A 14,966-nucleotide genomic window follows, 5' to 3' on the forward strand; every position below is an offset into this window, starting at 1 on the left:
GGTGTTCATGTCCTGAGATCTACAGCTTCCTGCCTCACATGGACTGAACTCCAAAATTCTTAAGAAAACCACGGACACATAAATGTTCCCTTTTCTAAGTTGCTTGGTCAGTTGTTTAAGATATAGCTGTGAGAATGTTGACTAAGACACTTTTTAGCATTCTGTGCCTTTTGGAAGTAATCGTCTTTTTCAGCCTCAATTTCTCCATCTACAATATGGGGGAAATAATGACGGTTAATTCTTGGACCTTTTGTTAAAGATAAATGAAATACTGCATGTAAGGCATCCAACTGGATCATCTAATAGCTGTTCACTGAATGTTAGTTATTGCTACTGAAACAGTAAAAGTAATGAGGTGGTATGGGATCGGTTGTCAGCACAGGGTACTTGTTACTTAGAATGCTTCTGTATGATCTAGAATCTAGCAAATTAAGTCTGAAAATGTAAAAATGACTTTTGATATCATCCCATTTTATTGATTTAAGACCCAGAGAAACTAAATAACTTTCTTAGGGTCACAGAGACAGCTGGAGGCAGAACTAGGAGTAAGACGCACATCTCCTGGTTTCTGGTTAGAGCTTCCTAACCAGCCAAGGGCCCTTGCATGCTAGAGGCTCATAGTGGTAGTAAGAGGACACTTAATTTCAATATTAAAAGTCAACTCTAATTATTTTCCTCTAATAGCTTGACATAGTTACCATAGTAATATTAATACTTTATTTCTTTCTAATACTTACACATATTTGGTGAACAAAACTAAAGGAACTAATAAATTTTTATTTAAGAAATCATTTGGAAAATATTAAGATATAAAAAAAAAACTAGGTGTGCCGGGCGTGGCAGCACACACTTGTAATCCCTGCACTTGGGAGGCTGACAGGAGGATCGCACAGGTTTGAAGCCAGCCTCAGCTACTCAGTGAGGCTTCCAGCAACTTAGTGAGGAGACCATGTTTCCAAATAAAATATAAAAAAGGTCTGGGAGTATAGCCCGGAGGTAGAAAGCCTCTGGGTTCCACCCCCAGTACCACCAAAAAAAAAAAAAAAAAAAACCCTAGGTGTGATGATGCATGCCTGTAATTAAAGTACCTGGGAGGCTGAAACAGGAGGATTGTAGGTTTGAAGACAACCTCAGAAACTTAGCAAGATCTTGTTTCAAAATAAAAAATACTTAGGGTATAGCTTGAAGATCAAATGTAGAATGCTCCTGGGTTCAAACTCCAGTACCAAAAAAAAAAAAAAAGAAAGAAAAAAGAAAAGATTAGATGCCATCTGGTGAGAAAGCTGGGACCCACTATGTGGCAGTGGTGGTGAGAGCCTCACAGGGGCAGATTGATGTTGTGGACACTATAGTTTCTATGCTTTGGGTAATTTGATTCTTACAGTAATCCTGAGGTGTAAGCAGGGCAGAGAGTAATAACAAGGAAATTGAGCCTGTGGGAAAAGAGATACAGGTGGAAAACTACTGTAATAGAGATTGAGACTGAGAGTCCTAAGGCAAGTCCAGGAAAACTTGAAACTACATTCCACTCTGGGTGTTTTCTGAGAAGATGTCACTGTGCTGGGATGTTTTTCAGAACAACCAAAAGTTTTGTATCACAAAAGTTATTTTTTTTCTCTTTCTAAGAGGAATAGTATGTTTTTGTCCTCAAAACTGTAGGGCAATTTGTGGTATATGGTGAATACTGCTCTGCTCCCTGATATTTTAACTATATTTCAATGACATAATATGTCATTTGAACTAACAAACTTCTAAGCATAGTTATGGCTAACGCAAGCCAACGTGAGCCTCCTTTGAGGTCTCAAGGGTAGCTGAGGGCATCAAAGCCCCACCAGGTCTAGCTTGCAGAGTCACTCACATGATTGTGACATGTGGCTTTAATTCAGCCCTTGGGACATCTGCTGAGGTCCATTTAGAAATGAATTTTCTGCAAGACAGCAAGTATCAGAAAAATATTATATACTATAATATATGTATTCTGTTCATATAATATGTGTATTATATATACACACATACATATTTATATATGTATACACATGTGTATTCCCACATGAATATACATCCATGTATCCTGGATATATAATTCCTCAAATTGCTTAGTATTTTGAGCTTGGAATTTTATTGATGGCTATAACTAAGGGAATGAGAATTATTTCTAAATGCTACCACAATGAGCAATTTGTTTAGTTAGTCACTTAGGGAAGAAAGAAAAATCAATATTACAATTAAATGAGCCGGGAGTGGTGGCACATGCTTGTAATCCTAGCATTTGGGAAGCTGAGAAAGGAGGATCAAGGTTTGTGGACAGCCTTAGCTACTTAATGAGGCCCTTTGCAACTCAGTGAGACCCTGTTTCAAAATATAAACTAAAAAAATAGGGCTGGGGTGTAGTAGCTTGCAGGTAGAATGCCTCTGGGTTCCATCCCTTAGTATTGCCAAAAAAAAAAAAAAAAGAATAAAAAAAAATAGGGTGTGAGGGTAGAGCTAAGAGGTAGAAGGCCCCTGGGTTCCATTAAACCAAACTTTAAAAAAATTATATGAATCTCTAGATTCTAGCATAGTGTTTGACACAGTGGATAATTGAAAACTATCTATTAGTTGGGCATGGTGGCACACGCTTGTAATCTCAGTATGTGGGAGGCTGAGACAGGAGGATTGCAGGCTCTGGGGAGCCTCAGCTACTTAGTGAGGCCCTCTGCAACTTAGTGAGACCTTGTTTCAAAATAAAGAATAAAAAATAGGGTTGGGGGTGTAGCTTGGAGGTAGAATGCTCCTGAGTTCTATCTCTGGTACTTAAAAACAAACAAACAAACAAACAAACAAACCCCCCAAACCCCAACCAACCAATAAACAACAACAAAAAAAAAACACTCACACAAAACTATCTATTCAATAAAATGATCCTACAAATGGACCTACTAAATTTTTTTCTTTTTCAACCTATCACAAACAACCCATTTGGAATTTTTAAAATTAATTCCACCATCAGTACTTTTGTTCTGCAGGGGTAAATCTCGACTAGTATGATAACCTGATGTTTGGATAGAGACAGGCATTCCACTTTCTCTAAGAGAAAACACAGCAATAGACAGTCACAAGGCCATATTTGCTAAGCCAGAATGAAGTTTATTAGTGAACAGTCAAAATGGTTATTTCTCAAAGAGCAGTGGGGCACCCTAAATGATATCAGGTCTCCAACTGAACTAAAGGAGCAAGGCACTGAGAGGTCAAGCACATCCATGGACACGTGGCCCTGGGAGCTGGGATTGATTCAGCTCTGCTGCAGGCAGTAGCAAGGGTGGAAGGTCACTGCCCTTGTGCCAAGAGCGCTGATGGACAGACTCTTTAGCAGGGCTCACAGGGGCTCTGGCAGCCAGGCTGAACAAAGGTGGTCAGGTCGATCCCGCTCATCCCAGGAGTTGGGTGGCAAGTGTTGAGCAGCCAGCAGGTTGGCACGTAGGTGTCAGGCTGACAGCAGGGTGGGGGGCAGTTGTCACAGCAGAAGGGCTGCAGGAGGCTGATGTCGTGTGGGCAGGTGCTGGGCAGGCAGACCCCACAGCGGCAGGATTTGTCGGCAGAGCAGATGGTGGTGGCGGGGCCGGTGGGGACGCTGCAGCAGCGGGTCACACAGCAGGGAGCACAGCAGGACATGGTGTCAGGAGCTGGGTTTTTGTTGGGCTGAGAGAAGAAGTATCTTGGTGTCTTAATGCTCCTCTCTCCTGCCCTGGCTCTTATATACCCACCTCCCTGGGCGTCACCCTATTACCAAGATTTTTTCCCCCATGTTTCAGTTTATAGCTGTCTCCATAAAATCCATCTAATTACTTAATGTTTATTACCTAAGACAAACTCCTCACCCCATAAAAGGGATTTAGGTTGTTTTGTTGTCGAATCAGGGCTCTTCACGTTGGACAGGTGTCATTGCAAGGAGAGCTTCATTTCGGTCTTCAAAGGCACTGGGTCATTATCTTTTAGTCATTGCACACCATTAATAATGGCTTGGTATGCCAGGTATCTCTAGATCTTCCCTGTGGTTTTTTTTGTTTACTTTTTAGATGAAGAGATAAGTAGTATTCTTTTTCTTTTTTTCTTTTATTGGTGAATTATAATTATACAAGATAGTGGTATTCATTGTAGTCTATTTATATATGTGCATAACATAATTTGGCTGATTTCATTGTCTAGTGCTTCTCCTTTCTCTCTGCTTCACAACCCCCAATTCCTCTCCTCTACTCTACTGGTCTCTCTTCATGAAATCCAATTCTTAAGGAATGGTACCACTGTATGTATGTATATATGTATGCATGTATGTATGTATGTATCTATGTATGTGTGGTATTGGAGATTGAATTAAGGGGCATTCTACCTCTGAGCTACACCCCAGATCTATTTCTATTTTTTACTTTGAAATAAGGTCTCACTAAGTTGCAAAGAGCTTTTCTAAATTTCTGAGGCTGGCTGAAAAAATATGATCCTCCTGTCTCAGCCTCCCAAGTACTAGAATTACAGGTGTGGTCCACCATGTCTGGCTACAAGCAGTTTATAACCTCCACTCCTCAGTATTTATCTCAAAGAAACAGATCCTACAGGGATACATGCATATTCATGTTTATAGCTGCACAATTCACAATAGCCAGGTTATGCCACCGGCCTAGGTGTCTGTCTGGAGATAGATGTTTTAAGAAAATGTGGTATACATAAACAAGGGAGTTTTTACTCAGCTATAAAGGAGAACAAAAGTGTGTCATGTGCAGGAAAATGGATGGAACTGGAGAACACAGTGTGACGTGAGATAAGTAGGCTTTTTGATTGCTAGTCTATCAGCAACAGAAGATTGTGTTTAAGAGTTCAGGCCTTCTGGATGAAAAAGTGATAATTTTTTAACATTTTTATTCTTCGTGACTCCAAGAAGCTGAGCTGGATGAGTGGATAAAATCCTTAGAGGAACAGGGTTTGATTCTGTGTGAAACAGCACTTTTTAGCAGGACTCAAACAAGTCACTTGCTCTCTCTCCCTTCAGATATGCTTCTCCAGGGACACACGGATGGGAGTCAATGCCCAATGCACTCTAGAACTTCATCCAGTCATGCCATGAATTAGAATTATTTGTGATGAGAAGATTAAATGTACTGGGCCATTTTGAGGCAAAATGGTGCAGTGTTCTGCTAGTGAGTTCCATGAACACCTGTTCTAAGGGACATGACAGAGTTCTCTTAAATAAGGTTGGGAAGTACTTATGGTGGGCCTCTTAAGGCCTTTAATATGCTGAAGTGCTCTGCGACTTTTCAATAGAGGTATGACATGTATTTTTCTCCAAGTTATCTGGCTGCAAACACTTCATTAGTTTACTGGATTAGCTTCAGAGATCAGTGTTCTCTGGAGCACACTATGGGATGTGGGGGTGGGGGAGAGGGCTTAGCGATACCTTACAGGCTCTTCTACCCAGGAGAAAAGAGGCATTTCCATATTATACCCAAACCACTAAAGCTTTGATAATAATTAAAAATAGGATGATAACATCGCTTATGATGTAGGTGAATTCCTTCAGAATAGAAAAATACTAGACCAGTGAAATCTTTAGAACCTGCTTACTTTGAGAGGCTTAACGGCATGGATGTAGTTTCTTGACGTGTTTGGATAAAATGGCTCAAACTCTCAAGATAGGCAGAAAATTATGCAACATAGAGATATCAGAGGATAAACACAATGAAAATCAACAAGATAAGGACTCAGAAATTCTTAGCATTAAACTTTTTATCTTAGCCATCTGCTTGCCAGAATGATTTTGTTGTTTGGATGCATAGGCTGGAGTTCAGCCAAATGCTCATTGACTGAATACCTGTTGCAAGTCAGGCATTATACAAAAAGGAGCAAATAAGGCTGGGCCCTTGAGGAGCCATAGAGAAGTAAACTAGCAAATGACAACACAGGATTGTACAGTCAGAATTTGTAGGTTATGATGTGGAGTCTAGAGGTGGAAGCCACTGACTTTACCTGGAAATCTTAGAGAGAAATTTATTAAAAAGGGAACTTTTTTTTTTTTGGAAGGGAGGAAGATCTTGAATAGCAGGTAGGAAGGATAGGAAGTGGATTTTGCAATTAAAATATAATTTTAAAAAGCCACGATGTGCTCATGGAATGGCAAAAAGTGTTGGTTGGTCACAGTTTCTAGATTTGATGAGACTTTGAAGGGGAATGATGCGAAATTAAGCTGGAAAAGAGACTTAGTGCTGCAGTATGAAGAATCGACACTGTGCCTAGTATCCCACACTCAGGATTTTGAACTTTATTTTAAAGGTGATTGGTGTTAATAAAAACATTTTGAATAAACGTATGACATGAATAGACATAGACATGGCATGAGTGGATTTGCATTTTGTAGTTTTTGAGTGAGGGCCCATCATCATCATCGTCCTCACCATCATCATCACTAAGCGTTAGGAATTATACTGAGCATTTTCCATGGCGTATCTCATACAACTTTTACAACAAGTTCATGATGTATGTGATGGCGTTATCTTTGCCATTGTATGGACCAGGAACCTGAGGCAAAGAGATGCTTAATAACCAGTTAGTGAGTAGATGGCCTTTGAAGTCCACTGGTGTGGTTGCACATTTAATGTTTCTAATCAGTTCCTACTCTCTCTTGCTTTGGGGATGTTGTAAAGAGTAGAATAGAAGACTGTCGGTATCAGTTGAATGTAAGGTTGGTAGGAAGTTGGGACCAGATGATTGAATGACTTGAGGTCATAAAGGAAGTTGACTTTAGAACACCTTTTCTTAATCAAAGCACTCTGCTGTACAACAAAGGAGACATTTTGAAGATAGGGACAATGGTGGGGAAGGTATTTGGGTGTTATAGGGGACATTCCTGTCTTAGAGTGCATTGTAGTTCAGTAGTAATGAGAAGGAAAACTTATCCAGGATTTCTCATTGCATCATTCAGTTTTAGGAGACCACTAGTTGGGTAGTACATTAATTTCCATAATAAAACTAACCTCCTTTTCCTCCTTCTTTTGGTACTGGGGACTAAACCCATAGGAATTTTACCTCCAAGGTACACTCCCACCCCTTTATTTATTTATTTTTTATAAAGGGTCTCACTCAGTTGCAAAGAGTCTCCCTAAATTGCTGAAGCTGGCCTTGAATTTGTGATTCTCCTGTCTCAGCCTCCTAAGTGCTGGGATTATAGGTGTGCAACACCATGCCTGGCTCTAAGATTCTTGTTTTCAAGATAATTGGAATGCTAACTCTCTACTATAACTTAGTATTTATTGAATTCATTCTATGTGCCAGGCATAATGTTACATATTTTATGCACACGTTCTTTCTTATGTCTTACAACTCTAAAGAATGATGAAACTAGAGCAAGAGCTCATATCTTACAAATGAAATTGGTATTTTTGTGGAATTAAATTTTATATAATTGTAAATTATGTCCATTCATTTTTCAATTTATTTTATTTCATTCAACAAAATGCCCAGTATCATGCTAGATGCTCACCATATAGCAATGCACTGTTTAGGTAAAGTCCTTGTTGTCCAAGAGGAAATGGGTAATAATAAGGTAAACATGAATATCTGAGAAATTCAGATAGTGATGAGTCCCAGAAGGAAATGCCACATGTAATGTGGCAGAAATGATAAAGAGGTAGAGAAGAGAGCTGGTACTTTGTCCAGGGGTGGTCTTTTTCAGGGTGCCTGGAGTATAGCAGAGAGAAGATGTATGAGAGGATTTAATGTCAAATAGGTTGGCAGGTGGCAGGCTAGATAGGATTTCCTAGTTCTACACAGTTTCTATTTTATTAGACGAGCATTAAGAATCCTCTGAATGGCTGGGTGTGGTGGCACATGCCTGTAGTCCCAGTACTTGGGAGGCTGAGACAAGGAGAATCTCAGGTTCAAGGGCAACCTCAGCAGTGTAGTGAGACTCCAACAACCTAGTGAGATCTTGTTTCAAAACAAAAACTAAAAAGCCTGGGGATGTAGCTTAGAGGTAGAATGAACCTGGGTTCAATCTCTAATACCACTACCAAAAACAAAATAAAATAAAACAAAGTAAATCACGTGGATTATGGATTGATTTAAATATATCTGTATTTTTAGCTGACACATAAAAATATTTATGGGTTACAGTGTATCAGTTCAACACATATCGTCAATGTGCTGAGATCAGATCAGGGTAACTGGACTATTTATCACCTGAGACAGCCATCATTTATTTATGCTGGGAATGTTCAAAACCATCTCTACTAGCTATTTTCATATTCAAATGAATCATTGTCAACTATAGTTACCCTCCTGTGCTACAGAACATTGGAAGTTATTTTTTTCTCCATGGGCTGACTTAAAGCCAGGAGTGATAAGAAAATGAAGCAAAGCAGAGTCACCATGAAAGCAGGCAGCACAAGTATGGGGTCCAGGGTGGTGGATAACAGCCAGCCATAGATGATGAACTGGCTGTGGTTGGTAGAGTCTGGGAGACTTTTCTGAAAGCAGAGCGATAGGTTGTTGCTGATCGAGAGGATGTGTGGAGAGAGTGCCCAGGTATCATGCCAAGGTTTGATTCACTTGAGGTGAGGGTAACCCTGGGAAAAAAAATCTGCCATATGGGATGGGAAGGAAGGTCCTTAGTGTTGAGGTGTGAGGGAAATGGATAGTAATAAACAAATGCGTAAATGAGACGTTCAGATGGTGACAAGTGCCCAAAGGAAATAAAACAGGGCAACGTTTGTGTCAGAGTGCTAGGGAGGTAGAGAAGGGAGTGTGCTGCTTTGGTTGGGTTGGTCAGGGGTGGTCTTTGCCAGGGCAGCTGGAGTATAGCAAAGAGAAGGGACGGGGTCTATGGTGAGTCAGGCTTGGGACCTGCAGAGGGTGAGCAGCCTGGAGCCCATGAGAGGGAGCAGGGAGCGAAGGTCCGGGAGGCTCCAATACGCAGATGGAACTTTTGCTTACTACACAGTTCTTGAGATGGGAACGAGGCGATTACTTTTATATGCGTTAGTCACACTCTGTTTTGACCCTTTTCTTGCCATCTCCCAACAACTCAGTGGATGTCTGGGATGCTGTTGGGCAAACTCAGCTCCTGAGTCGGTGGGAAGGTGAGGAAGCTTCCCACTCCTGGGCCACTCAAGGTTTCTGAAGCCTGTTGGAGTGCTTTATCCCTCCCTGCAAGCAGGATGTAGAAACCTTTTAAGTTTGTCATCCTAATAAAAGTGCCTATGAGTAAAAACATTTGGTCTTCATTTCCGGAACTGCGTGATCTTTTACATTGCTGGTGAACTCCTTTATAAAATAGATGGAAGGAAAACAAAAAAAGAATAGCCATTTGGTCTCAGAAAGTCAAGGGTTGTATGTATGTAGAAGCTAGAATAAAAATAGAAAGCAAAAGGGGCTTCAGTCAAAGGAGGAGAGAAAATATTAGAATAGTAGTAGAAGGGGATTGGGGGAGGGAAGTGGAAATGGGAAAAACAAGGATTGAGGAAGAGAATAGTTCAAATAAGGTTACCTTCATACAAGAAGGGTTCATTACCAATCTCACTAACATGGATGGGTGGGGAGGCAGGCAGGGTGTGCATGTAGGGGAGGGGTGGGTATATGGAGAGAAGTACACTGAGCCATGTCTACATGGTGTGTCTATCAATTTGAGTCTCACTGTGGTGTAGAATTACAATGTACTAATAAAAGTATTATTTATTTATTTATTTATTTATTTATTTATTTATTTAGTGGTACTGGGGATTGAACCCAGGGGCATTTTACCACTGAGCTATACCTCCAGCCCTATTTATTCTCTATTTTGAAACAGGGCCTCATTAAGTTGCTGAGGCTGGCTGTGAACCTGCGATCCTCCTGTCCCAGCCTCCCAAGTACTGGGATTACAGGCATGAACCATCACGCCGGGCTTTGAATAAAGAACAAAATTACATCATTTGCAGGGAAATGGATGGAACTGGAGAACATTAGGCTAAGTGAGATTAGTCAGTTACAAAAAGTGAAAAATCGGATGCTCTCCCCAGTAGGCAGAAGCTAGGAAGAAAAAGGGTCATAGGAGGAACTCTAGGTGAAGGAGGAGAAACTATAGATGAGAAAATGAAGTGACCTAACTTAGGAAAATAGGAGGGAGGAAGGGGAAAATTCCCTAAAGTACATGGCGTACATTCATAAACATATCAATCAGGAAACCAAACACGAGAAGGAGAGAGGAGGAATTGGGGAAGGGCTAAATAAGTGATGTGTGCATGTGTGCCTCTGCCATTTTGTATCCCATTAAGATGTATGAATATAATGCAATAATAAAAAAAACTTAAAAAAAGAAAGAATGGCGGCATCAGGGCTGTCATTAACATTAATCTGTTTATTGCAGAATGTCCACTTTGCTCTTTGCTGAGCACTCACGAAAAGCCTTTTGGGCATGGGTTAAATGGTGGAATTTGTTATTATAGTTTTTCTACTTGTACCAGAAATTTTTTTCAGATTGAAGTTATAGTCAAGTCTGATAAAACTTTTACCCACTTTATGATCTTACACAAAAAATTATTCTCAAGTTGGATTTCTTTTAAATGGAAGTAGTGGTGTTTTTCACTCGAGGGCAGCTTAGGTTGACTTCTACTTGTAGGTGTCTAACTCTTACTCTGTCTCACGTGGACTTACATGATCCCTTTGCAACATGTCAGAACTGATCTCATAGCATTCATTCATGTGGAACCTGCAGTATTTCTGCAAGTTGTTGTTGAGCCAGCTTCTGCTGGCTGGAAGTATTACCCGTTTTACTTGGGAATCCAGGTTTTCAGTTTTATTCTTTTGTTGAGGTTTGAATATGTAGATAGAGAATTATACACGGTTAAGTAACATAGAAAAAATGTGTTAACTAAGATTAACTTGGTTGGGAAAATGGACATTCAATAAACTTGGAGTGCTCAATCTCTCCCTGGTACTGGGAAAATAAAATTTTATCTTTTTACTATAGTAAATAAAATATTGAGTTATATAAACTCATAATATATAATACACTTAAGAGACTTAAATGTTATACACTTAAATATTATCTGACATTATAACTGTAATATATTTTATTTTTATTTTTTTGTGGTACTGGGGATTAAACCTATGAGGCATTCTACCACTGAGCTACACTTCCACCCCTATTTTTTTTTAATTGAAACCATATCTCACTAAGTTCCTGAGGCTGACTTTGAACCTTAGATCTTCCAGTCTCAGCTTCCCAAATACTGGATATAGGTATGCACCACCACACTTGGGTTTTAATATATTTTGAGCTTTTAGTTCACTAAATATAGAGCTGGCTATGGGGTAACAGCAAATCATATACATTTTTTATACAAGGCACAAGGTTTTAAGTACTTTATATGTATTGCCATTTAATTATTGCAGCACCTTTATGAGGCTGGTATCAAAGTTAGCTTTTATTTTATGGATAAGGGAAACTGAGAAACAGTGTGATTTCATTGCTCAAGTTTAATAGCTGGTAAAATGGTGAAACAGATTGAACCAAGGCTGTCTGGCTTTTGAGTCTGTGTTCTTAATCACTGTACATTAATCTATAATTTCATCATTGCTGGTCATCATATTTTTTCAAGAAAGATATATAATTTTGTTTATTTTAACCTTTGCTGAGCACCTGCTGTTTGCCTTGTCAGGTGCTGGGAGTTTAGGGCATGCAAGGACAGGCAGCGCACAGGTGTGCTTTCAGGCATCTGAGCATCTATTGGGGTGCACAGGGCTCCAATACCAGGCAGAGGAGTAAGAAGGACATTAAGTGCACAGACATGGAAAGGAGCCCTGTTGTTAGAAAGCAATGACTAGTGCAATGTCTCTGGACGACAATCCCATGATATGAAAACTATAGCTCAGAGCCTTGATTCCCAGGATAAGGAGTTTGAACCTAATTAGGCACCCCTGGCAGCGATGGGAATACGTTTTGCTACATCAATGAAGTTATCCCATGAGTCCCCTCATTTGTAAATATGGCTAAGGTTTACCATCACACTGGTAGGATGTTCAAGGAATACATTAAAAACACATTAAAATGTTGAATTCAGTGTCTGGAACATAGTAAGCATCTCAGCAAATGGTTCCAGGAGGTCTGGTAGTTATTTTCAAATAAGCCATCAGAAACTAGACTGTGTTTCCTGTCATTTACAGATGTTCTTTCTCTCCAACAATGGGGTGCCTTACCGGTAAATCTGAAGTTTAGCTTTCTGGTCTCTTGTGCCTGGAGAGTCCTTTGACTGGTCCTGTTGCCATGGTAACTTGAAGACAGTGTAGGCCCTGGCCCCTTGGTGAGAACTACAGCCCCTCAGCCTTGCTCTGCTGGGGTGCTGGGTCCCTTTTGCCATGTCACCTGTTTGTGAAGGTATCATCGCCACCCTCAGTGGGTTTTATTACTCAGGCCTGAGACAACTGTCTACCAGCATGAACACTGAATACTTACTCATCCTGTATTTATCATTCATATCTGTGATTTATATGAAGAGGTGAGACCTACATGTAAACTCAGTTGGAAATGTTAGCTGGAGAGTAGGAGGTAGTGGAACAGCTCGTAACCTACTTGGCCAGTGTTTCTGAAAGGAAGTTTGACTTCTTGGTTTGTTGAGAAGTGTGTGAAGAAAGAAAAGAGCAGAAAGGAAGAGGCCTGGCATGAGAAAAGACTTCCATAAATATGAAGAGTGCTTTAATTTTTAAGAGTGTAGATGTGTTGGATACAGAAGGATAAGTCGCTCCAATGCAGAAAAACATCGTCCTGAGCAACCCTCTTCCTTGTTTCCTCAGTGATTTGCCACATGTGAGTATCTGGCTATTGCTAATCTCTCAATAGTCTGAGGATTCTCTGTTCCTCCTCAATGAAGAGGAGGAATAGGAAAGAATATTTATTGAGTGATATGCTAAGAATATGACTTCTTATCGTGATACTGGGGATGGAACCCAGGGGCATCCTACCTCCAAGCTATACCCCCAGCCCTATTTTTTATTCTTTATTTTAAAACCAGGTCTTACAGAGTTGCAAGGGGCCTCACTAAGTAGCTTAGGCTGGCTGTGAACCACAGCACTCCGGTCTCAGCCTCCCAAATGCTGGGATTACAAGCATGCGCCACCACGCTCAGCCTAGAATATGACTCTTGAAAACCTTATTAGCTATGGCAGTGCTGTGAGATATTGGAATTCCCATTTAATGTACAATTTAAAACTGAGTTTCAGAGAAGTTACAAAGCGGAATAGATTTGAGGTTTTAATTTGGGCCTTCTCACTCCTTTTCTAATCTTACTCTCAGTCCCTCCTTAGAATGAAAACATCTTTAGAGTGATCAAAATGCACAACTTATGCTCAACACAACATCACGAGAGATCTGTTTTGCTTAGTACATGGAAACCCATAAAACAAGAGGTTGTCTTCCATTCTCGGCACATTCTATTTTTGATTCACAGCCTTCATCCGGTTCTCTTTCATTCTGGTTTCTTCTGATCACCCAAACAGTAAGAATTAAAGTTAAAAAAATACTAGCTTCAGAACTTCCTGAATGCTCTTTTAGAATTCTACTATTTTGCATACCTCACCCCGTCTGAGCAGAGAACCTCGAGTTCCTTCTGTTTGGAGCTCTTTGTGGCTGTTGCCCTCAACACGTCATTCTCTTTTCCAGCTTCCTTATGCTTCCTGACCGCAGTTGATCTGAAAATTGAGTTATGTCACTTCTTCATCCCACAGTACTATCATTCCAGTAGGGTCTTCCCCTCCGCTCCCCAGGTGCACAGGTCTCATCCTTTGAGCAAGTCAATGCTACATTGTAGATAACATTATAATTCTTTACTCTGGCCCCATTAACATTACAGACTAATTTTTATGCCAGAGGGAGTAAGTGGAAAGTCTGAAACCAAGGTTCCTCTGATCTTTTTGGAGAAACATTTGATTTATCTTGTCCAACAACAAGAACAACAACAAAGCACCATATTAAAATTTTAAGAAAGCACAAGTCTTGAAATTTTGATTTTTAACTATTAGCTCATCAGAATCCAGGCATTTTGATATTTAAGGTCATGTAGTATATCAATCCTATTTCTCTGGCTTGTATTTGTAATTCAGGAACAAATCAGTTTTTTAAAAAAGAGCATGTTGAGCCGGGCGTGGTGGCGCACGCTTGTAATCCCCGCGCTTGGGAGGCAGAGACAGGAGGATCGCGCTGCTTCGAAGCCAGCCTCAGCTGGCTTAAGAGACCCTGTTTCCACATAAAGTTAAAAAAAAATAGGTCTGGGAGTGTATCCCGGAGGTAGAAGGGCTTCCAGGAACCCCAGTACCACCAAAAAAAAAAAAAAAAAAAGAGCATGTTGTTGCTTTGGCGAAGTCTCTCTCAACCTCACCCCAACAATTTTACTTAACTTAAATCTCCAGACTTATCCAAAGCTTTCATGCTTGTTAATATGATGATTCCGATTTTATTTTAGATTTTCTCAAAATCTCTGTTCCCTTGGACTTTTAAAACTAATATTGCCTATTGACATTTAGCAGAATAATCATGGTGAAAAGCTGATTTCTTACATCAGAGCTATGGTTTGGGGAATGTCAGTAATCCAGAAAGGGTCTCCCTGGCACAGTCCACTTCCCATAAAAGGCTTTTGATAGAATGGGGGGGGGTGGACTTTGTTGACTACAGAATTTAGTGGTGCTGAGCGATCCTTCTACTTTTCAATCTGATTCAATCTGGTCCAAATGTTATGATTCTTTGGTTGTCACCTTCAAAGCTTACAGACTCATTTTAAAGGCAATAAAAGTTATAGCAGTTAGGGTCCATCCAGAAGACAAGTACCACACTCTTATTTGGGCTGAATTAATTTTTATCAGAAGAGTGTTAAAACAAATTGTTAGCGAGGGAACAGAAAGGGTTGAAAGAGGACCTAAGATATCATAAAAATAGAAACGCAGGAAGGCTTTGTTTGAAAGGGAAACTTTAAAGC

General features: G+C 40.1%; 1 protein-coding gene across 1 annotated transcript; it reads right to left on the bottom strand.

The window, feature by feature from the left end:
• Positions 1-3,345: 3,345 nt before the first annotated feature.
• On the bottom strand, positions 3,346-3,651 carry KRTAP3-1 (keratin associated protein 3-1; the record flags this gene model as incomplete). Its single annotated transcript, XM_080713813.1, has 1 exon — positions 3,346-3,651. One exon carries the CDS (start codon positions 3,649-3,651, stop codon positions 3,346-3,348), a length of 306 nt encoding a protein of 101 aa, XP_080569939.1.
• Positions 3,652-14,966: the final 11,315 nt, after the last annotated feature.

This window comes from Muscardinus avellanarius (genome assembly GCF_963383645.1).
Source record: "Muscardinus avellanarius genome assembly, chromosome: 16".
NCBI lineage: Eukaryota > Metazoa > Chordata > Mammalia > Rodentia > Gliridae > Muscardinus > Muscardinus avellanarius.